General features: G+C 44.7%; 1 protein-coding gene across 2 annotated transcripts in view; it reads right to left on the bottom strand.

Moving 5' to 3' along the window:
- Positions 1-24,460, bottom strand: part of MYO1D (myosin ID) — a 172,543-nt gene that overhangs the window by 40,373 nt on the left and 107,710 nt on the right. The window contains exons 21-23 of one of the 2 annotated variants that reach the window (XR_014557432.1): positions 20,636-21,291; positions 20,031-20,528; positions 8,133-8,320 (exon numbers count right to left, since the gene is read on the bottom strand). Coding sequence is in view for 1 of the 2 variants with exons in the window: in XM_083709142.1 (XP_083565268.1) it covers positions 21,137-21,291 (155 nt within the window). In the remaining variant the exon portion in view is untranslated. Of the gene's footprint in view, positions 1-8,132; positions 8,321-20,030; positions 20,529-20,635; positions 21,292-24,460 lie in introns of those variants that run through there. The other variant, XM_083709142.1, reaches the window with a different exon arrangement.

Raw genomic sequence — 24,460 nt, 5'->3', positions numbered from 1 at the left:
CCTTGCAATTGCAACTGGAGCTTTTTATTTAGGTGTGCAAGGGGAGGGGTTTTGAGAGGGCACGGACTGCTGCTTTAATGCAGTACTCTAAAATCAGTACTCTCCTCACCGACAATACTTGAGCATACATAGGACCATGATGCTAATTCATGGATATGAGTCTTTGCACATTGTGTCGTTGCTGATCTTGGGATAGCCTCCAAGTAGCCAGTGAAATCTGGATGAAAAGCTGGGGGAATGAGGAAGAATGAGCTCTGCAAGCAGCTCTGCCGGCAGAGAAGATAGAGCAGTGTGGGTTAAAGCCTCAGCGCCTAGGACTTGCCGATCGAAAGGTCGGCGGTTCGAATCCCTGCGGCGGGGTGCGCTCCCGCTGCTCGGTCCCAGCGCCTGCCAACCTAGCAGTTCGAAAGCACCTCCGGGTGCAAGTAGATAAATAGGGACCGCTTACCAGCGGGAAGGTAAACGGCGTTTCCGTGTGCGGCTCTGGCTCGCCAGAGCAGCGATGTCACGCTGGCCACGTGACCCGGAAGTGTCTCCGGACAGCGCTGGCCCCTGGCCTCTTGAGTGAGATGGGCGCACAACCCCAGAGTCTGTCAAGACTGGCCCGTACGGGCAGGGGTACCTTTACCTTTACCTTTACCTTTGTGTGTATTAAAGTGTCAGCAATGATTAAAGGTAAAGGTAAAGGGACCCCTGACCATTAGGTCCAGTCGTGACCGACTCTGGGGTTGCGGCGCTCATCTCGCTTTATTGGCCGAGGGAGCCAGCGTACAGCTTCCGGGTCATGTGGCCAGCATGAGTAAGCCGCTTCTGGTGAATTAGAGCAGCGCACGGAAATGCCATTTACTTTCCCGCTGGAGCGGTGCCTATTAATCTACTTGCACTTTGACGTGCTTTCGAACTGCTAGGTTGGCAGGAGCAGGGACCGAGCAACGGGAGCTCACCCCGTCATGGGGATTCGAACCGCCAACCTTCTGATCGGCAAGTCCTAGGCTCTGTGATTTAACCCACAGCACCACCTGCATCCCTCAGCAATGATTAGCCCCGTGCAAAAAACAAGAGAAGGGACTAGAGCAACGATGCTTTATGCTGAACCAGACAAACCAGCTCAGTTTTGCGTACACTAGGGGTGCAGAACACCTCCAGATAATGTGGGACTCCCAACTGCTGTCAGCCCCAGCAAGCATACTGAACCATCAGGAATTATGAGTGTTGGAGTTCAATTATACCTGGAGCAATATGGGCTCCCCACCCCTTGATTCACACATGCCTGTCAGGGTTAGAAGCCTTTACCATCCCCTACCTGGAAATGCCTGGAACGGAACGTGGGACCTTTCATATGAAAAGCAAAGCTGTGCTCTTCCCTTTAATATGAATGCACTCAGTGTATCTTGGCCAGGTTCAAATCACACAGGCCATTTGGCAACTCTCTCTTATGAGTGAAAACATGGCAAATATATAAACATTTATGCATGTCCCTGCTGAACCTGCCTTTGAAAAGTTCCAAGGAAGGAGATTCAGCAGCAGCTATTCAGCAGTTTTCATTGCTCAACCTTTTAGAGTTCAAAACTCCTCCCTTCCTCTCTCTCTCTGACTCTCTCTCTATTTGAACCCACTCACATTTTCTTATAGAAATCAAGGGGATAAAGAAAAACTTCTAACTAATTACAAATATACCGTATTTTTTTCGCTCTATAAGACACACCAGACCATAAGACGCACCTAGTTTTTGGAGGAGGAAAACAAGAAAAAAAATATTCTGAATCTCAGAAGCCAGAACAGAAGAGGGATCGCTGCGCAGTGAAAGCAGCAATCCCTCTTGCTGTTCTGGCTTCTGGGATAGCTGCGCAGCCTGCATTCGCTCCATAAGATGCACACACACATTTCCCCTTACTTTTTAGGAGGGAAAAAGTGAGTCTTATAGAGCAAAAAATATAGTAATTGCTTGCCATGATTAATCACCTACAATAAATACATTAAACTGCAAGCATCAATTTAAACTGCAGCTCGCAGGAAGTCAAAGTAGCAAAGAATAAATAACGACGCATAAGCTTCTGGTTCCTGGAAATAAGTGCATCAAAGCCTCGATAGCAGCTATGCAGGTTTTCGTCTGAAAAAGTCACATCAAAAGTTTTGGTTTTTAAATGAAGGACACACAATTTTTTCAGTCTTCCTTTACAGGCAAAGTTGAGGATTCTGGGAATGTTATCTAATGCAGCAGAAAGTGGTTCCTGAGTTGCAGGCGTGTTTTGGTAATGATTTGACCCCACCCATCCTTTCAGTGGGTGGCATGGCATATAAAATGCAAAGCATATATGTAGCATTAGACTGTGAATTATCTCCTTTGAAAATAGCACCCCCCTCCTTTAAGGTAAAGGGACCCCTGACCATTAGGTCCAGTCGTGACCGACTCTGGGGTTGTGGTGCTCATCTCGCTTTATTGGCTGAGGGAGCCGGCATACAGCTTCCAGGTCATGTGTCCAGCATGACTAAGCCGCTTCTGGCGAACCAGAGCAGCGCATGGAAATGCCGTTTACCTTCCCGCCGGAGTGGTACCTATTTATCTACTTGCATTTTGGCGTGCTTTCGAATTGCTAGGTTGGCAGGAGCAGGGACCGAGCAACGGGAGCTCACCCCATTGCAGGGATTCGAACTGCCGACCTTCTGATCGGCAAGTCCTAGGCTCTGTGGTTTAACCCACAGCAAACCCCCAACCCCCATGACATGAATAGAATCTTAGGCAGGTCACAAATTACTTCAGGGACTACATTTGGCTTATGCGCTGCAGGCTGGCTGTCCCCATCACAGAATGCCAGGTTCCCCATGGTAACGCTGGCACCCTTTGGCCGTGGAACAGTAGGCTCAGGCCAAAGAAGCAAGGGCCACTTTTATCTCTGTCATTCTCAAACTGTATCCAACTAAAGGCTTAAAACCATGCTTCCCTTGTTGCTGTTATGGGAAAGCAGCAGTGTCCAGGCTATCTGTCAGCGAGTTCCTGTTTTCATGACTCTAGCCCAAGTCACAGCCATGGGACATGCAAATGGAAAGCACTGTCCCCAGTACCCTAGTCAGGGTACAGAGTTCACTGGTGTCTCTCACAACACAAGGCTCCCGTTCCCATCTTTTGCTGAGCAGATAGGACTACTCCACTGGTCTACCCCGAATCTAGTCCACAGTACTGAGACAGCACTACTGCAGTACGTAGGCAAGTCCGTGATGCCTTGATGTGATACCTAAGCTCTGAAACATGCGCTTGCCGGATTAAGATGATAAAACAGGGGTACTACAGAATGCGGAAATGGCTTTGTGTACATGACAGAAGTTTAGTAATCCTTATCAATAATGGCACCTGAGATTTTGTGGACACTGCACAAATAAAAAATTGAGAGGATACAGACACACAGCGCTGATAAAGATTTCCAGGCATTACTCTGGGCTCAGTTGTTACGTGCGGCATCCTCCATTGATGCAGAAGACACCACACCACAGCCTGGCCTACTGGCATAGGGAATCTCTCTACCCCCCTGAATGCCCATTCCAGTGGCAAGCAATTGTGTATACGGGGACAAGTTGTTTCTCGGCTCCGGCAGAGCCCCCAGGTGATACCCATGCCATAGAGCTGCAACAATTCTGTGGGATCCTTCAGTTCTTTGGAATCCTGAGTTGTGAAATCTTTGGAAGAGTGTGTAAGGAATGAGATAAAGTCAAGGGCAGCTCACTGGCAAATGTTCAGCTCTCTCCCATATATAGGGATGCCTTCTCAATCCCTATGTCCTAATGTGTGCGTCTGCTGACTGCGTCCTTTGGCAGCATTCCTAGCATTTCCAGCTTTGAAGTCCCGATGTTGCACCAACAACAGTGCCTATATAGTGAAAATCATCAAGCTCTAAACAGACATCAGTTCCCACAGGGCTTGTGCCATTAACCTGGTTGTGCCACCGCCCAATCTGGTTCTCACAGTACAAAGAGGTCTGCAAGACAGGGAAGTCAGTCCGCAGTGCTGCCTCCACCTCCTGTGAATCAGCAGAGTGCAATGCCAAAGCAGCATGAGGCATAGCTTGGGCTGCTCAGCTTTCTAGGGCTTCTCAGTTGACAAACTCACCTGTCGGCTTTCAAATTGCATTCCCAACTGGCACATGTTGCCCTATACTGAGTCAGATCACTGCTTCTCACGGCCAAACAACGTCTTACTCCAAGTGGCAGTGACTCCCCAAGGTCTCAAGGAGAGGTTTCCTCAGCCCTGCAAACCCCAAATCATTTCTTAAAAAAATAAAAAATAAAAAATAAATCCAGGTGTAATATATTTAAGTGCTCATTTCGCACAGTTAAGAAATCCACCTGTACATTTTGCTTTATGTCTCTTGCAGCATAATGATCATGGGTTGTACTTTTTGTATCAGTTGATATAATCTTGGCCTTTTTATGGCATTCCCCCAGACAGACAGAACCTGGAATGAAGTTGCTGGTAAAAACAAGGGCCATGACTCTTGCTTAAAATGCCAGGATTGAAAGACTCACAAAGAGCAGCAAAGTCAACACAGGAACAAATTAGGAACAAATGCAGGTGGTTCAAGATACACAAAGCCTGAGCTTCTCTACAAGGCTATAATAATAGATCTTTCAGAACTAAGGACCGGGTGTATCAGTCTCTCATCAATTTCATAATTTCATCATTGGCCAACCACTGAGAAAAACCTGAAAGCACCATCCCAGTTGTTAAGCTCTGTTAATTTAAAAGTGATATGGACACTATTATTAAGGCTACGGCTGCATCAGATATTATTTGGTTTGGACTTTTGGGGCCAAAAATCGAGTTTGGTGGGAGGAGTATAGAAATATTTATTTTAAGAACTTTTCAGTCTTGTTTTGTTTCATTCTTTCTCTCTGCCACTATTTTGTTGCCTCCCCCCTTTCAAGTTGCTGTTTGCTTCTTTCTCCTAAACTGTCACATGGGAAACCCAATACAATCAGGGATCACCTTGCAAATGGAATGATATAACAGAATATAGGCAGATTTGGCTGACTATAGTACTGAAGGTAATTTAAGCCCATTGAAGGTAACAGAGAGCAATGAAAACAAATAGGGTGATTATTATTGTCAAAAAATCTTGAGGGGGGGCAATTTTTATCACTGCCAAGCATGTTCCCAAAATATTGCAAGTGCATTCAGCTTAGACCTTCAAAATATCTAGTTTTCATGGTTGTGAGGAAAGATTTGACCACATTTAAGCAGTGTCTGCATAGAACAACTTTATGCATAGTTTAAACATTGTGTATGTTTCTGCAATTTCAAGTACAGTAGTACCTTGGGTTACATATGCTTCAGGTTACATACGCTTCAGGTTACAGACTCTGCTAACACAGAAATATTACCTCGGGTTAAGAACTTTGCTTCAGGAAGAGAACAGAAATCGTGCTCTGGCGGCGCAGCGGCAGCAGGAGGCCCCATTAGCTAAAGTGGTGCTTCAGGTTAAGAACAGTTTCAGGTTAAGAGCGGACCTCCGGAACGAATTAAGTACTTAACCCGAGGTACCACTGTAGAAAACAAGTCTTTCCTTGGCACAGAAATTAGACTATGATTTGCTTGACTTTTCTGTTGGAGGGACAGCCATGGCCTATTGCCATTTTGAGATCTCCACACTTTCACCTGGTCACGTTTCTGGCAGACAGTTGTCTATCAGGAAAGCCAGAATTTCCAGTTCTTGACTGAAGAGAAGGCTGGAAGAGACAGGCCCGCCTAGGCAGGCAGGCAGGCTCCAGTCACTTGCTCTGTTAATACATCAAAACCTCAGCTTATAAAAACCTGCTGAGCACAGGAGGGTTTCAGGAACGTCAGTCTTTGGCACCTGGGTTATGGACTGAATTGTTTAGTCAAAGCAGCTATTGAGCGATATGAGGAAACGGGGATTTCTATATCAGTGTCACAAGGGTGCTGCTGTGAACTTGCTCCCACTTGAATCCTCCCAAACACACAGAAAGTAGATTTCCTGTACAGTAATCCATTAGTCACAAGCTCTCTATCTTTTCAAACAAGTAAACAGTTGAAATGATACTCCCTGCAGTAGAAAAGAAAGGGGACTTCCTATCTAAAACAGAAGGCATATTGGACAAGAAGAAGAAGAAGAAGAAGAAGAAGAAGAAGAAGAAGAAGAAGAAGAAGAAGAAGAAGAAGAAAGAGTCCAGCTGATAAAACTAAATGGAACAGAAATTCAACACTCTACTTGGGGCTTTTCAGCATGGTTGGTCAAAGTGTGCCTAGAAGCACTTTACTTTTTGGGTGCTTCTGAATCTTCCAAGTCTTCCTCAAGGACAAAAGTGTGGTACGTCCACAAACCACTGGTGGAGGGAGTAATCCAAAGTAGACCCAGGCACCCATTACAGCTGCTATCTCACTTCAGCTTTCCTTGAAAGCATCCACAGAGATAAAATTGCCTGCAGAATCCAAACTAGGCCAAAGAGAAGTTGGCTTCCCCATTTGAACAGCGTAGCTTTCATCCCAATGGCTGATGCTTCACAAAGCATTGGCCAACACAGCCTTGAAGCTCATTAAGTGGATCTTCACCCAGCAGAGGGAATCCACCATATTTCATGCAAAGAGAGTAACAGTGCCCACACTGATGTTATATTTCACGCCTAATAACAAACAAAGTTAATATACCGAGGCACATCACATCGAATGCTGACAAAGAGCTGACAGGTCAAGCACTAAGAAAAACAGCTAGACGGCTAGGAATCTGGTTTAAATGTCACCATTAACAATTTCACAAATATCTGCTGTCACTTTTCATACAACGAGGTTTGACTACAAGGCCTGAGCAGGGCTTGAAGAGGATGAGTTATGCCTGACCCAGTTTTCTGAAACATCCTCCTGATTCCTCATGAATAGAGACGGAAAAGAATAGGGAATCCAAAAACACCCACACACAAGCATCTTTTTCCCCCTGCCTGCTTTCTCGACTTACTAGGTTACAAAATGAACAGATTGTGGAACACAAATACAATGAGGTTTGGGGAGGTTCAACAAGGGAAGATGTGAAGCAGTAGAGATGACAGGGGAAGAGATAAGGGCCTGGGCAGGCAGCTGGAGAGGCTATTGAAAGACATGGTCAACCTTACTATGTGTACCAAGATGGTGAAACTGTTTGGTGCTTACTACATTGTTACAGAATCAAGGGCATTTCAAAATGTGTGCACTGCAGCAGTGCAAATGCTGCATTGCGATATGTCAAATTGCTAAAGCTTTCGAAATATATTTATTTATTGGTCAGAATTTTATATTGCCCTTCCACAAACAATCATCCTTAGGACAGTTTACAAAAGTTGAAAATAAAATAAAGATACAATAAAAAAACCAACAGAACCATAAAACAAATTTATTTTTTGGAAACTCACTTGGGCCACAGTTGCACTGCATCATAGGTTTTGTTACAGATATGGCACGACTACAAATACAATGATACAACACAATTCTGAGCAAAGAAGGTATGTGCGACAGTATCCATAGCTACCTTATAACAACAGAAAGCATGGTAATACAAATGTTTGTTTGACATCCTAAGTACTAGGGATAGAATGGTCTGTAACAAGATAATGGCTCTCATTATTCCAGATCCACTCTATTAAAATGGTATAACCACTTGGCCAGTGGATCACCTTTAAGGATTTAAAAAATATAAAATAAAACAAACACAGGCATGCCAAACTGGGGCGCTTTGATTGTAGCTGTAAAGCCAGGATATTAATAGATAGCCACTCCACCAATTTGGCAGAATGGGAGATGCAATTAAGTTTTTCTGGTGTTGTGTGTGTGGTTTCTTTTGGCTGGAGGTCATATAGGAGAGGTGATCTGGAGTCTCTACCCAAGGTGTGAATCACTGTTTGAGGAGCTGAAGCCTCATTAACTTGTTCTCATAAATGCCTGGCACTTCAAAAGCACCTCAGATTTCCTCCAAATTATGCCAAGTCAGAGTCATTACCTCAGTCTTGAAGCTGACATAGCAAGGGCCTCTGGCCAGAGAGACAGTCAATAGTTTTTCAATCCCAGTTGTCTCATCTCTCTCTCTCTCTCTCTCTCTCTCTCTCTCTCTCTCTCTCTCTCACACACACACACACACACACACACACACACACACACAGTAAAGGGACCCCTGACAATTAAGTCCAGTTGCAAACAACTCTGGGTTTGTGGAGCTCATCTCGTTTTACAGGCCGAGGGAGCCGGCGTTTGTCTGCTTCCGCAGACAGTTTTTCCAAGTCATGTGGCCAGCATGACTAAGCTGCTTCTGGCAAAACCAGAGCAGTGCACGGAAACGCCGTTTACCTTTCCACCGGAACGGCACCTATTTATCTTCTTGCACTGCGTGCAATGGGAGCTCACCCCTTCATGGGGATTCGAACCACTGATCTTTCGATTGGCAAGCCCAAGCAGCACAGTGGTTTAACCCGCATCCCTTTGTATTGATATACTTAGCCCTGATTATAAAATATATACACTAGCTGTTTTCAAGCTTTTAGTCTTCCATGGATCTTTTTCAGCTGGCAAGAAATCCCTGTATGTCTGCCATGAAACATGCAGTTCACATGGGAATGTTGACCAGGCCTACTGGGCCCCCCAAATCACCATGCATCATTGAGAGTTGAAATTCTAATCGTAATTTGCGGGTGCAGGTGCCCTATCAGAATGAGATACTGGAAATGCTGAGAAATATCTGATCAGAATGTGGAGTTTGCTGAATACGGAAACTTGAACTCTTTTATTGCTGATCTGCCACAAATGGACAGCTCCATCGCAGGATACCTACTAAGAATATTCCTTGTTATTAAAGAGTCTCAGTCTGCTGGTTTATGCTGCAGCCATTACAGCTGGAAAGAAGGGGGCAAGTTTGCTGTGACCATCCAAGCGCTTTACACCTTTAGCAGAAGAATGGGTGACCATGTGCAGGTGAGAGCATGCAACACAATAATATCCTGACTGAACATTAGGAAGAACTTTCTGATGGTAAGAGCTGCTTGACAGTGGAATGGACTCCTTCAGAAGATGGTGAACGCTTTCATTTAAGATTTTAAAGCAGATATTTCATGGCCATCTGCCATGGATGTTTTAGTTGAGATTCCTGCATTGCAGTGTGTTGGACTCTCGGGAACTTTTCCAACTCTGCAATTCTATGCAAATGCAAGAGGCTCACAATGGCTTGTTATGCAGGTTTGAAAATACCACAACGGCATCTTAAAAAAGAAGCCCATTGAAATATTGCAATTTATCAAAGAATATACGTTGTAATTTCCGATGCCCACTGTTGCAGGCGTACTTTCATTTACGAGATGCTTCTCATGGGGCTTTCCAATACGATCAAAACAGAATTAACACAATATATAAAAACAGTTGAAACATTTGCATATAGAGAAACATTAGATATCAAACAATTTTTTAAAAGCAGCAATATAAAAAGCAATTCAGATCCGACACAGACACCAACTAGCATAAAAACACATGTGTGGTAAAAGTTGCTTTGTCCCTCTTGACTCTAATATATAATTCTGCCACCAAAGTGAGGTTAACTCGGGTTAAGTACTTAATTCGTTCTGGAGGTCCGTTCTTAACCTGAAACTGTTCTTAACCTGAAGCACCACTTTAGATAATGGGGCCTCCTGCTGCTGCTACACCGCTGGAGCACGATTTCTGTTCTCATCCTGAAGCAAAGTTCTTAACCCAAGGTACTATTTTTGGGTTAGTGGAGTCTGTAACCTGAAGCATATGTAACCCGAGGTACCACTGTAATCATGTATTCACACTTGCCTATTCATTGCATTGGAAGCTTGGTAGCTGCAGAATTAATGTCACAGAATGAACATGTATATGCAAGGCAAATCAGCAGCTACTTGATCAAGAAATAGACACAAACTACAAGTTTTTTTGTACAACTTGTTACAAAAATGCAGATAGGGATGCATTGTGGATTGTGGGCTATTCTGCTTGCTTAAAGACATGTTTGTTGCTGTTGTTGTTATATGTATACTCCACCCACGCTGGCAGGCTTACAGGATATCTAAAATTGATAGTTTATTGTTTGGGTGGTTTTATTATTATTTTTTAAGAAAAGAGAATGATTGATTGTGAAACACCTAGTAATTCTTCAGTGGTTTTAATTTGAAAATGCATCAGATAAAAAATAAATGCACTGAAACAAATGAATGGTATTTTATTTTTAAACCTACTTTTTAAAAACACCAAACAGCAGTTTTTGGTTACAAGTACAGGGTGGCTCATCTGTCAACTAGTTGAATAGCTTCAAGCTTTCATAAAGATTCTCCTATGCAGAGAACAATTAAACAGACCAAAATAAATCCTGGTATGTGAAAGAGTCATGATTTTAAAAAAGGCACTCATAGATCTGCAGTTAAACAGAAATGTAGTAAAAATTAATTAAGTAAAGTCTTTCAGCCTTACTCATTGGAGGGTTTGGGAACACACACAAAGGCAAGAGTCACTGACTCTCTCTCTCTCTCGCACACAAACACAATGAGTGCACATGACCTGTGTCCAAGAAACCCGAAGTAGCTATCTACAGCCCAGAACTGCCTCTGGACACAGCCAGAAAACTATCAGCTCAAAAGATAAGAAAAGGCTTGTGGGGAGGCTGGGGGAGAGAAGTAACCTTTTTCTGATTAAAGCTATCAGGCAGATGGTCCTGCTTCCATTCCTGTCCCAATAAAACAGCAGTAGCAGCAAAGTTATATGTCTGCCTGAGAACAAGGAGGCACAGAATTTCCCAAGGAGGCAGACAGGCAAATGCCAGGACAGCTGCTTGGGGCAGATGGATCTTTTGACAGCTCCATAATGCTGCTGTCGGTGAATTTAAACTCTGGCTAGAGAAGCCAAATCAGCCACCATCTGTTTGTGAGTGTGCACAAAGGATTTTGGAGCAGCAGGTAGCCTAAGAAAACTAGCAGCAAGACTAGCCACCTTTAGATCCTTGGGACTCGGGCGGCTTACTGCATTCAACACACATTTTTGTAGGTCACAACTTGCTGCTGCTCTTGGAATTCCATGGTTATCTACTAAGGATGAGAGGAACGTTTTCTCCAGCCTACAAGAACTTCAGAAGCATTCTACTGCTAGATAAAGAGGAGGGCACCTTGAGAGAAAATGGGGATCCCAGAGAAGACAATTGCACAGCCACTATCAGGCAGCAACATGCCATGAATGGAGCTTTATTTTGAGGTCCTAAGTGCGTTACGTTCAGAATTTAGATTTTAGTTGCCGTAGGACATGCGCCGTTAGGTTTTGGGGTTTTTAAAGTCACTGTGTACGCTCAAGAACTAAAGAAATTTAGATCCCTAGGATGCCAGAATATGGTATACAGTGGTACCTCGGTTCGCAAATGCCTTCGCTGTCGTACGTTTCGGTTCTCAAATGCCGAAAACCCAGAAGTACAGTGGTACCTCTGGATGAGAACAGGATCCGTTCCGGAGGCCCGTTCGCATCCTGAAGCAAATGCAACCTGTGTCTGCGGATCGCGACTTGCCGCTTCTGCACATGCGTGCGACATCATTTTGAGCGTCTGTGCATGCGTGAGCGGCAAAACCCGGAAGTAACGCATTCTGTTACTTCTAGGTCGCCGCAGAGCGCAACCTGAAAATGCTCAACCTGAAGCAACTTTAACCTGAGGTATGACTGTAAATTCTTCCATTTTCAATGTTTTTCGGAACCCAAACATGTGACACAGCTTCCACTGAGTGCACGAAGCTCTTGCAACCAATGGGAAGTCGCACCTAGGTTTTCAAACGTTTCGAAAGCCGAATGGTCTTCCGGAAAGCATTCCGTGCGAGAACTGAGGTACCACTGTATACAGCAACTGCAAGATTGTGGAATAGGTTTCCAAACCAAACTTATCTACAGCCAATCACGCAGGCCTTTAGAAAGGTTTGTCCCACAAAATATTTTCACATCCTCTAATCTGCTTGCATTTCATTTAAGTGGACTAGTTCAGACATTAACAATCTCGACGAAATAAAACCATGGTTTATTAAGCTGAGAACAAGCACTGTGCCTGGGTACTCCCCTCTTTGTTCCTGCCCTCCCACAGTGGAGTGACTGTTTCTATAGTGGTTTGTTAAACCATGGTTTCCTAATACCACCAGATCTCAGTTAATCCTGGTTTACTAACAAGGTTATGAAGCCAGGACTATAAAATGGTTAGTAAACTAAAATTAATCCATCTCAGTTTGCTATTTCAGATGTAACAGGAAATTGTGGGTTGCCATGGTCAGTGGCGTAGCGTGGGGGGTGCAGGGGGGGCCGGCCGCACCAGGCGCAACATCTGGGGTTAGGGTTAGGGGGCGCAAATCCACGGGTTAGGGGGCGCAAATTACTTGCCTTGCCCCGGGTGCTGACAACCCACGCTACGCCACTGGCCATGGTTGAAGCATCAAAGCAAGCATATGAGAGGAGAGGTGGATGCTGCCTGCATTAATAAACAATGGTTTGCTTAACAAATCACATAAATTGAAAATGAAATGTATATTTTAAAGGGGTACTTAGGGTCTTTTCTGGCAAGCTGCTTTGCCTCACATACACTTGCAGACAAGGCCCTGTCATTAGCTAGGATTTGGCTGCCTCCTTTACCGGCATCCTTTGTCAGCAGAAATCAACTTTCCAACAGCATACAAATGCTTAAGTGACAGATAAATCTGACATTAGCAAGTTTTCAATGGCTCTTTCGAGTGGAGGTGTTCTGCACTTCTGCAGAGAGCCATTTCCTCAGGAAGATGCTTGCTCATTAACATTAAGGGGAAACTATAAACCTTGCCATGTCTCTATATCTGTCTCGAAAGAGACACTGGCATTATGCATATTCCGCTTCAGCAACATCTCCAGTGTTTCTTCTCAAATAGAGAGGAAACCTTGCTGAAATGGGGGTGGGGGTGGGAATAAACCTGAAGCTTGCACTTGTTTAACAGACTGCAAAATAAATTATTTGAGTCGGAGCTCATTTGGTATCCATACTGTTCTTGAGGGCAGCATTTAATGGAGGAGAAGGAAGCAACCCAAGCTTAAAATTAAGAAAGAAAGAAAGAAAGAAAGAAAGAGAGGGAGGGAGGCAGAATTTGAGGTTTTAAAACTGAAGGGTTGGACAATATTAAAACTAGATTTTAAAAAGCAGTTCCAAAAATTGAGCAGCGGATGTTGTGAATGGATCTCATTGGAGTCCAAGCAGTAAGGACATCTAACACACTAAAGTAAGAGATGTAAAACCTGTGGCCTTCCAGCTGCTGCTGGACTACAGCTACCATAATTCTTGGCCACTGGCCACACTGGCTGAGGTTGATGGGAATTGGTGTCCAATCACATCTGGAGAGCCTTGAGATCTCCACTCCTGCATTAATGGCACCCTCAAGGTTGCTCTGGGCCAATATGAAAAGAAGCAGAGTAAATAAGAAGTACTAATACTCAGCATTCAGATACAGTGGAATCTTGGTTCCCGAACTTAATCCGTTCCGGAAGTCTGTTTAACTCCCGAAACCGTTTGAAAACCAAGGTGTGGCTTCCGATTGGCTGCAGAAGCTTCCTGCACTCAAGCAGAAGCCACGTCGGACGTTTGGCTCATAGCTGTCAACTTACAGATATGAAAATAAGGGACCAGCAGCCTCGAAAATAAGGGATCAGCAGCCAAAATAAGGGATTTTCCAAACACAGGTATGTTCAACTTCTGAGCCCCTCTGAGCCAAAGGCAGAAAGCCCAGCCAGCAGCCAAATGAAGCCTCAAGCAGTGGTTCCCACAGCGCAGCAGCCCGGCAAAGGGGATGCAGCAAGGAAAACCACCGTCACCTCTCCGCTGGGAAGCGCTGAGCAAAGGCGAGTCCCCAGGCAACGCAGCCGATTTGATCGGCACAAGGCATGCAAGCTCCACCCCCCAGTCGTTCTTAGACTCCTTATTAGGCGAGCAACGCAGCCAAGCAACACAGTTGGAGCCTCCCTCCTCCCTGGCTGGCAGGGAGGAAGAGAGAGGAGCTGCTTCCTTTGAAACCCGGGAAATTTAAGGGACATCATCAATAAAGGACAGCAGCGGGACACAGCGCTGGGATAAGGGACTTTCCTGCCAAATAAGGGTCAGTTGTTAGCTATGGTTTGGCTTCCAAAAAATGTTCAAAAATCAGAACACTTACTTCTGGGTTTTTGGCACTCGGGAGCCAATTAGTTCATCAAGTAAGCCGTTCGAGAACCAAGGTATGACTGTATTATGTGCAGTGCAACCCAAAGCATGTTTGCGGATGGAAAAGACCTACTGTGTTGAATTTGGCTTGCTTTTAGGAAGTGCTTCATTATTATTATTTTGGTAAAATGAGCTGCTGGTACCCATATCTTGATAAGAGCACTGTGAGTTCCAGCACAGAATGGTTGCCATAGACAGAGGGGGAGAGGTGACAGGACTCTGTAATGTTGAGTACCATCACAACGAAAGCACTGCTTCTAGGGAGTGCAAAAAGCCTTCGTTCTTGAAGTGCTACACATCTGGGGAACTTGTGGACCTGACAGCTCTGCCAATCAACTGACACCAGTTATTTTCCCCATTCTGCAGCTGCTGGGCCTGAGGTTAACACACAGTGACTTCCTTAAGATCGCAGCGAGCTCACGGCTAAGGTGAAATCTGAAGCAGGGATCCTGGCTGCCACTCTTAACCACAACGCAAAACCAGCTCTGTTTACAAGAACATAGCATTTGTTTGCTGAGCACAAAAGCTCCACTATGCTTTTGGAGCACAGGATTGAGGGTGGGATTTCTAAAAGTACTTTTGATGAGAATGATGAAAAACACCACCACAATGTTTGTGTAAATCTGACGTTAAATGAGAGTAGTCCTTAGGCCGAGAGTAGTCCTTAGGCCATTTGCAGACCAGAAAACTACACCCACAAGCCGCAACATCCACAGCTGGTGAATGTTTTGTATTTCAAGTCATTCTGAAATGGCTGCTGTCTGCTTCTGTCTTCCCTCTGCCCTCAATTGCTTCACCCATTTCCTTTTCCTGTACCTTCAGCACCAACCCTTCCAGTTTCATCTCCTTGCATACTGGATGTTTAGTGACCCAAGACTAGGCTCACCTGAAACAGCTTCAGCTGACTCAGCTAGTCTGACGTGTGCAGGTGGCTCATGTTATTCCTGTGTCACTTGTTTATGAAAAAGTCTGGTGAACTGGCCCCATTTTACAGAGGTTAAAGAGAAGGAAAAACAAACAGGCAAGGGGAGAGGCATGTGTACACTGCATTGGAGAAATGAGGAAAATATTGCATGAAAGTGTCTGGCAAGTCTCATTTGTTTTGACTGGTATAGTTGGGAGATCTTTGTATGCACAGCATAGTGAGCCAGCAGCAGAGGGACCGTCTGCTAGGCACAAATATTCTGTGCCAACATGTAACCTGCTCCCCAGTCCTTTCTCCACCTTGACCTGTAACACAGGAGTTGTCAAAAGTTTGCCCGTCACTCACAAACCATTTGTATGCACCAGGGACTTCACCCCACAAAAGGTAGCAGGATAATCCTTGTGAGTACTGGTGAGTTACGCAGCATATGATTGTGTTTCCCAAAGCAACAAAAGGTGCTTAGTTTCCCTTTTCTTTTAGTGCTCTCTTGATTTCTCACGTTTATACATCAGATGTAATTTGGTCGTGTCCTAAACAATAATGTCCAAGGAGCTGAGGCTCCAATTCTTTGGCCACCTCATAAGAAGAGAAGACTCCATGGAAAAGACCCTGATGTTGGGAAAGATGGAGGGCACAAGGAGAAGGGGACGACAGAGGACGAGATGGTTGGACAGTGTTCTCGAAGCTACCAGTATGAGTTTGACCAAACTGCGGGAGGCAGTGGAAGACAGGAGTGCCTGGCGTGCTCTGGTCCATGGGGTCACAAAGAGTCGGACACGACTAAATGACTAAACAATAAGAACAACAAAATTTGCAAATCTAGCTTTGGCACCTCAAACAGCAGCCCACTCCTTAGAGGCAGATACTGACTTCATATTTTTAAAGAAATCTTCCACGAATCTGAAAGCTGGGAGGTAGAGCTCAAGCAAACAAAGCAAAACACATTGGTTGTGCTTGCACGTCACACTAAACCATGGTTTTAGCGAGATGCATGAATTGTAGCAATATTCAAGGCTTGTTCATTCCCTGCCACTCCAATACACACTTGTCCCCCTGCATAGCAAGGAGGAGGATTTCAGCAGCTTTTACATTTGGTTTCCCATAAATGTGACTTGTCATTTCATCTGTACTGAAGATCGTGGGTTACACTAACTAGGTTTTCTTGAAACAAGTCAGTTCCATAAACCATGGTCTGAAGTTGGCTTGTTTTGAAACTGATCATGGTGCGAAACCATGCTCATCAGTTCAAATGAAACAAACAGATGCGTTTAAGGCCAATGGAAAATAAAAGCTCCCCAAGTCCTTCTCCTGACCATGTAGGAAGAGAAGGAATAGGGAGCACAGGAGCCTGATGCTCACATTACACAAAACCATGGTTTGGCATGATGCACCAACACAGTGACTTTCTCACCACATCCACTAGGGTGCCACATGAAGTGAATAGGACTCATTGTTTGCTGAATACCTTGGTTCAATCTAGCTGGCCTACCTCTCCACACACCCCATCAGTGTAGAATTGCATGTATCCCGTTACATTTTATGTATTGTCTCTCCAACTATTCCCTACTTTCATTATTTCTTGCTCTTAAGTTTGCAAGCCTTCGGGACAGTAATCAGGGACACGGTTATGAGCCTGAGCCCTTGGATTGGGTGGGGCAACTTCAAAATCTTTAAAGCATTTTAATTGTGCATTACTTATGTACATTGGGATTCCACGCTCCCAAAGCAGGCAACAGGACATAGCAATTAAGTGCTACAAGATACAAATTAAGCATCAGGATCCCAGTTCAGAAAAGCACAATAAACCTGACTGTAGAAGAAAGAGGGACAAAAAGCATTTCTGTCTGGAGTTGCTATGCAATATGAACCCCCCTTTTCTTTTTAGGGAGTGGAGGTTTGCATTCCACTGTTTCCATTAAGCAAATTGCTGAAAATATTTTTGGCTGCTGAAGGGCTTCTAGAGCAGCTGCAGTGAAAACAATCTCCTCACCCCCACCACAGGTGTGGTAAAGCTCAGTGAAATCCACATTATTAGGGTAGTTGGAAGATGGGTCCATCAAATCAGAGATTTGTTTTGTTTTTCAATTGTGGTCCCTATTTTCCCCCCCTCCTGATACTGTCATATGCATATGCATAGGTAAAGGTAAAGGGACCCCTGACCATTAGGTCCAGTCGTGGCCAACTCTGGGGTTGCAGCGCTCATCTCGCTTTATTGGCCGAGGGAGCCGGCGTACAGCTTCCGGGTCATGTGGCCAGCATGACTAAGCCGCTTCTGGCGAACCAGAGCAGCGCATGGAAACGCCGTTTACCTTCCCGCTGGAGCGGTACCTATTTATCTACTTGCGCTGGTGTGCTTTCGAACTGCTAGGTTGGCAGGAGCAAGGACCGAGCAACGGGAGCTCACCCCGTCACGGGGATTCGAACTGCCGACCTTCTGATCGGCAAGTCCTAGGCTCTGTGGTTTAACCCACAGCGCCACAGGCTTCCTTAATCAATATCTTTCAATGCTACTCTCTTTTCAGGAAATTGATTGGCTAAACTTTTTTAATTGTTAAGATATTTGATCTATGCTTTCAAGTAATATTTCTTTTGCTTTCAAGTAATATTTGTTTTTATGGGAAAGGGCTCAGTGGCAGAGCATCTGTCTCGCAAGCAGGAGGTCCCACGTTCAACCCTGGCATCTCCAACTAAGCTTGGGAGAGACTCCTGTCTGAAATCCTGGACAGCCACTGCCAGTCAGTGCCAACCACACTGAGCTAGATGGGTCTGACTCAGTATAAGGCCTTTGTTCCTGTGCCATGCTCCAGCCATGCCTTCATAACTGCAAAGCTATTATTACTTGATGGCACCAACTTAACTATGGAGCTTGGCGATGGACACATGTAAGGGGGTCAGTTTGCAAACTCCTGGTTCCAGGAGGACCACTGTCTGGTCTGGAGGATAAATGCTGGCCAACACTGACTTAGGTCAACTAAGGCTTATTGACTGTAGCAAATATTGTTCTGTGTGAGACGACCAGAGAGATAGTTTTACTGAACTATACCTTGAATTATAAATGGAAGCAGTGAGAGATTTTACTTTCTCGGGCTCCATGATTACTGCAGATGGTGACAGCAGTCACGAAATTAAAAGACGCCTGCTTCTTGGGAGGAAAGCAATGACAAACCTAGACAGCATCTTAAAAAGCAGAGACATCACCTTGCCAACAAAGGTCCATATAGTTAAAGCTATGGTTTTCCCAGTAGTGATGTATGGAAGTGAGCGCTGGACCATAAAGAAGGCTGATCGCCGAAGAATTGATGCTTCTGAATTATGGTGCTGGAGGAGACTCTTGAGAGTCCCATGGACTGCAAGAAGATCAAACCTCTCCATTCTTAAGGAAATCAGCCCTGAGTGCTCCCTGGAAGGACAGATCCTGAAGCTGAGGCTCCAAGACTTTGGCCACCTCATGAGAAGAGAAGACTCCCTGGAAAAGACCCTGATGTTGGGAAAGATGGAGGGCACAAGGAGAAGGGGACAACAGAGGACGAGATGGTTGGACAGTGTTCTCAAAGCTACCAGCATGAGTTTGACCAAACTGCGGAGGCAGTGGAAGACAGGAGTGCCTGGCGTGCTCTGGTCCATGGGGTCACGAAGAGTCGGACACGACTAAACAACAACAACACCTTGAATTATGCCATAGTAAATTAATAGGTAAAGGCTAAAGGCACTGGGGTAGCTGGAATCAAGAAAGTCAGGAACTAGCAGATCTCAAGCTCCCATCATTGCAGTTTCTCCCACCTCACTAGCACCCTCTACTGGGTATCTGTATAATTTCCTGCAGCACAAACTTGTTGACCTCTATCGTCTCAAGAGACAAAGGAGTGCGCTTCCAGGGGTGAAGTCAAACCACTGTGTTAGCATCTCTCTGGGGCACAAGCCTAGGAGGTGTGTATGGAGGTCCTGGGTGGCCCAGACGAAAAGTCTCCCCTCTGGCCTTGGTGATATGGTCCAAAGAAAAGCAGAACAATACATTTGGCAGCAGCCTGGCTGCAGGATTTGCCAGAAAGAGGCATACAAGACGCCATCCAACCGCTGTAGGGACTCCACTCCAGATTTGTGTGGGGTTTACTCCTTAGTCTTTTATTTTCCCGAAAATATCCCACAAGGCAGCAGAAGTTTAGGACCAGAGTCTTCCTTCTCCTAGATGCGCCATCTTCCCCGGTTGAAAAGACCCTCACTTCCTTCTATAGCATGTGAGGAAACCACCTTCTTGACTGTTGGACCCATTATTGGTCACATCTGCTTAATCTGCCGGAGCCTGTCTTTGCATGCAGGGGAAGTCACTAACTCGCTGAGGGGTTGAGACTCATCAGCTCCCCTCACCTGGTTTAGTTGGCCAGCCAAAGCCATTCCCAGGTTGGGGATGCTGTCACATGCTGACAGTTTCTAGGAACCACTGGTGAGAGCTGAGTGCAGGGTGGTGACCAAAGGTGGACAAACTACCCCAGAAGGAACATGACATATCCCCCACCAGAAGTACTACCTGCTCCCCTAACATCCTATACAACTATGGAGGCACAAAGCACACAGACAAAGCATCTACCACAGGTCTCAAGCAATGGACTGAGACAGGTGTCAAAGCTTGCTTCACATGATATTCTCTCCCACACCCAATAGTATAATCTGGAGTGGGGAAACCTCAGCGAATTGGAAGGAGGCACTCATAGTAAAGGTAACGGTAAAGGTAAAGGGACCCCTGACCATTAGGTCCAGTCGTGACCGACTCTGGGGTTGCGGCACTCATCTCGCTTTATTGGCCGAGGGAGCCGGCGTACAGCTTCCGGGTCATGTGGCCAGCATGACTAAGCCACTTCTGGAGAACCAGAGCAGCGCACGGAAACGCTGTTTACCTTCCCGCTGGAGTGGTACCTATTTATCTACTTGCACTTTGACATGCTTTCAAACTGCTAGGTTGGCAGGAGCAGGGACCGAGCAACGGGAGCTCACCCCGTCGTGGGGATTCGAACCAGTGACCTTCTGATCAGCAAGTCCTAGGCTCTGTGGTTTAACCCACAGCGCCACCAGCGTCCCTCCAAATATCATACTATTTGATACTAATTTAAATTTGAGACGAGGTTCAGCAAAAGGTTCCACATAAGTTATACTGGGCTCCTGTGGTATGTTTTAATAAAGAGTAGATTACTATGAAACCATGTCAAGGATGTAGGAGGCCAAACTCCATTTTGCAAAAAGGAGGACCATTTTGGATTTCCATCCATAACAACATATTATATTGAATTCTATTAACAATGTAGTAGACGCCAACTTTTACTGACCAAAACTGGTCATATTTCAAGCTTGAACCTTTTAAGGGAATTCACTTAAAGCAGGCATGGTCAAACTTGGCTCTCCAGCTGTTTTGGGACTACAATTCCCATCATCCCTGACCACTGGTCCTGTTAGCTAGGGATGATGGGAGTTGTGATCCCAAAACAGCTGGAGGGCCAAGTTTGGCCATGCCTGATTAAAGGAAAGCTAGGATGAGTAATAAATGGGAGAGCCGCTGTAGCAGCAGCTATTATTAATCAAGTCAAAATGATTCTGGGTGTGAAAGAACTTTGTGACAAAAGCTGAGTGCTTTTCAAATTATACACATAATTAGTGGGTGCAAGTGGAAAATAGAAGACGCAGTGGAATAGGCTGTTGGGAATTAAAGGGCACAGACGAGCTGAGACCAAATACTGCTTCTTTCCAGACATGGGACAACTATCAGCAGTTATTCTGGCCCTACACAGTCAAACCTGAAGCACATACAGATGCATGGTGTCACAAAACCTAGAGTTTGGCTTACAGTTGACACATCTGTTGGGTAGCCAAAAAGAGCTACTTACATGGTCAAAATACAGGTTTGTGCAAGCCCTGAGGAGTCAAACTCTAGAGAGATATCCAGATGTTTACAGAAATGGAGTCAAAAGCCATCCCAAAGCAAGACTTGATGATGTGTACTCAAACTAACCTTTTGAAGTGATTTGCCAGGACTCCAATCAACTCTCCAATCTTGCTCTCATTGACTGGATGCATGCTGAGGAGGCACACAATTAGGTCCTTGTTGTCCTTTGTGTGGAAAACTGCAAGCTGGTCTTTTCCATTGGAGACACTCAATCCCGTCAGCTGAGCAAAGAAAGAAGGGAAACGTTAAGGTTCACCAAGTTCCATGCCTTCGTGGATGCTTTGCAGTAGTCATAGAAAATTAGATTGCAAATACAGACACCTTCCCCCTACCACCCGTTTCTGGAATGACAGCCATGTCTGATTAACCAGATTTTAACAGGGCAAGTGCCTGGCTTTTGCCTCTCAAGTGACCTCAAAGCAGAAATAACACAGGGACACAGGTACGTTTACTACGAGCAGCACACTATATGTTTTGACATTAGTATTTCAAATATGACTTTGTATAATATAGAAGTGCCTACAGACAGTTGAGCAATTAAACAGAACCTTAAAAGCAAGGCATACATTAAATTTCACAGTAGCACCTCAAGTACCGTATTTTTCGCTCTATAAGACGCACCAGACCACAAGACACACCTAGTTTTTGGAGGAGGAAAACAAGAAAAAAAAAATCCTGAATCTCAGACGCCAGAACAGCAAGAGGGATTGCTGCGCAGTGAAAGCAGCAATCCCTCTTGCTGTTCTGGCTTCTGTGATAGCTGCGCAGCCTGCACTCGCTCCATAAGACGCACACACATTTCCCCTTACTTTTTAGGAGGGAAAAAGTGAGTCTTATAGAGCAAAAAATATGGTACTTAGGAAGTATGCTAAGCATACTAGAAATATATTAGGAAGCTTTGTTTCAGTTGCACTGTATGATATATTTATAATTATTAGAATCAGGGTTTCTTTCTAAAAAAAATTTAAGGGTACTCTCAGTTTCCTATTCATATTGAAACACGGCCCCTCAATGAGGCCAAACTTATAGATTCACAAAATGTTTAGGGGTATGCATATCCCTGCATCCCCCCAGAAAACAGTACTGATTAGAATTATTACTACTAATTGAATTTATATACAGCCCTATACCCAGAGGTCTCAGGCTGGCTCACAGAACAAAACCAGAACACAAAACCATAAAATATAGAATCAAAAGAAAAACAACAACCCAATAACCCCCACCCCCCAAAAAAACACCCCTCCACATTTTAAAAGGGCATCGGATGTCAATCAAATCAACCAAAGGCCTGGTTAAAAAGGAACGTTTTTGCCTGGCATCTAAAGGTGTATAATGAAGGCGCCAGGCAAACTTCCCTGGGGAGAGCATTCCACAGACAGGGAGCCACTGCAGAGAAGGCCCCGTTCTCGTGTTGTCTTCCTCCAGACCTCTCGAGGAGGAGGCACACAAAGAAGGGCATCAGAAGATAATCTCAGGGTTCGGTTAGGTTCATATAGAAAGATACCTTGAGGTATTGTGGCCCTGAGCCATTTATAAAAAGTATCTGGAGTCCCACTCTCTGCCTGCGGTGCAGAAAAGGGCAACCAAATTCACCAAGGGGCAAGAGCAACTCCCCTTTGAGGAACGCTTATAACATTTGGAGCTTTTTAGATGAATATGGGGAGAGGGGATAATGATGTATTTGCATGATGTGGGGAAAGTGGATAGGTAGCATCTCTCACACAGATACACACAAAATAGGAGACTCTGGAGTCATTCAATGAAGCTGAACAGCAAGAGATTCAGAGCAGATGATAGGAAGTGTTTCTTCACACTTAGTTAAACTCTGGAATTTGCTACCAGTTTAGATAGCCTTATCCCTCCTTGAAATTATCTAGCTCCACCTAAAAGCTATCAATGGCTACTTGTCATTATGACCATATTTCATCTCCTGCATCAGAGCAGCATGTCTCTGAACACTAGGCACTGGGGATTATGATCAGAGTGCCACTGTACCCATACTGTATCTTCCTGTGGGCATCTGCCTGACCAGACTGCTGGACCAGATTGGGCTACCAAGACTATTTTGTGAGGAATTTTTAGTTCATCTCCAAACTTACTCACACATTTCCCACAAAATGTGATCGTCACACAGAACACAGAAATTGACAACTGATAAAAATTTTTGAAAATATATTTGCATGGCACAAAATATTCTGAACACAGTATGGAGACCTTTTTTTGTAGCAGAACAGTACACACATCCCAGACTATATACTGCTGCTGTACAGCCTTGGGGTAGGGATGGGTGAAATCTGCCCATTTTGGTTTCTCTCCATTTCTCATTTTCCATTCTTAAGTCCATCCTGTTTCTGCATTGGCACATGAAAATTCATATACAATTGTGTGCATATATATGTGGGACGCGGGTGGCGCTGTGGGTTAAACCACAGAGCCTAGGACTTGCCAATCAGAAGGTCAGCGGTTCGAATCCCCGCGACAGGGTGAGCTCCCGTTGCTCGGTCCCTGCTCCTGCCAGTTCGAAAGCACATCAAAGTGCAAGTAGATAAATAGGTACCGCTCCGGCAGGAAGGTAAATGGCGTTTCCGTGTGCTGTTCTGATTCGCCAGAAGCGGCTTAGTCATGCTGGCCAGAAGCTGTACGCCGGCTCCCTCAGCCAATAAAGCGAGATGAGCGCCACAACCCCAGAGTCGGCCACGACTGGACCTAATGGTCAGGGGTCCCTTTACCTTTATTCTTCTGATGTATCCATTTTTGAAGCATTTCCCCCTGAAATCTTACATTTCTGTAAACATTTTTTACTAATGCAGGCATTTTCTATGCTCTTTTGATTGGAGAACCGCATTGCAAAATCTAGGTAAGTGTCAACTCCAAAGGATAACTACATTTCAGTGCGTGTCTTGGTTCAGTAAGTGCAAATTAATCCTCTTCCCTTCGCTATTCATTTTTTAAAAGAGGCATATGTGTTTTATTAAAAAAATACTAACGAGTTAAAAGGTTTGTGCAAATGTAGCAATAAATCAGGTGAGACAGAACAAAGATTGAAATATCTGCGCATGCTACCATACAATGGCTCTCTTGATAACAAAGAGGTTACTGATTGACGAAGTATTGGTGATGGGGCTTTGATTCTGCTTACAGTGCATTTCTGCTAACCAGATTCGTAGAAAAAGCCAATACATTTCTATATTCTGGATTGTGTTTGGCACACACAAGCTTTTGTCTAATAATCAGGGATTAAATTAAGCAAAGGTTTGAAAGAGCTTTGCCCCAGAATTTTTATTTACACATACACATACATACATAATATACACACATACATATAATATAGTGTATTAGAGGGTATAGACTTTAAATTTTAAAAGCTGATACAGCTTTGATCGCTCAAAC

Source organism: Podarcis gaigeae (genome assembly GCF_964106915.1).
Source record: "Podarcis gaigeae genome assembly, chromosome: 13".
In the NCBI taxonomy this organism is placed as follows: domain Eukaryota; kingdom Metazoa; phylum Chordata; class Lepidosauria; order Squamata; family Lacertidae; genus Podarcis; species Podarcis gaigeae.
Note: the sequence above shows the minus strand (reverse complement) of the source record. Positions and strands in the feature narration are given on the sequence as shown.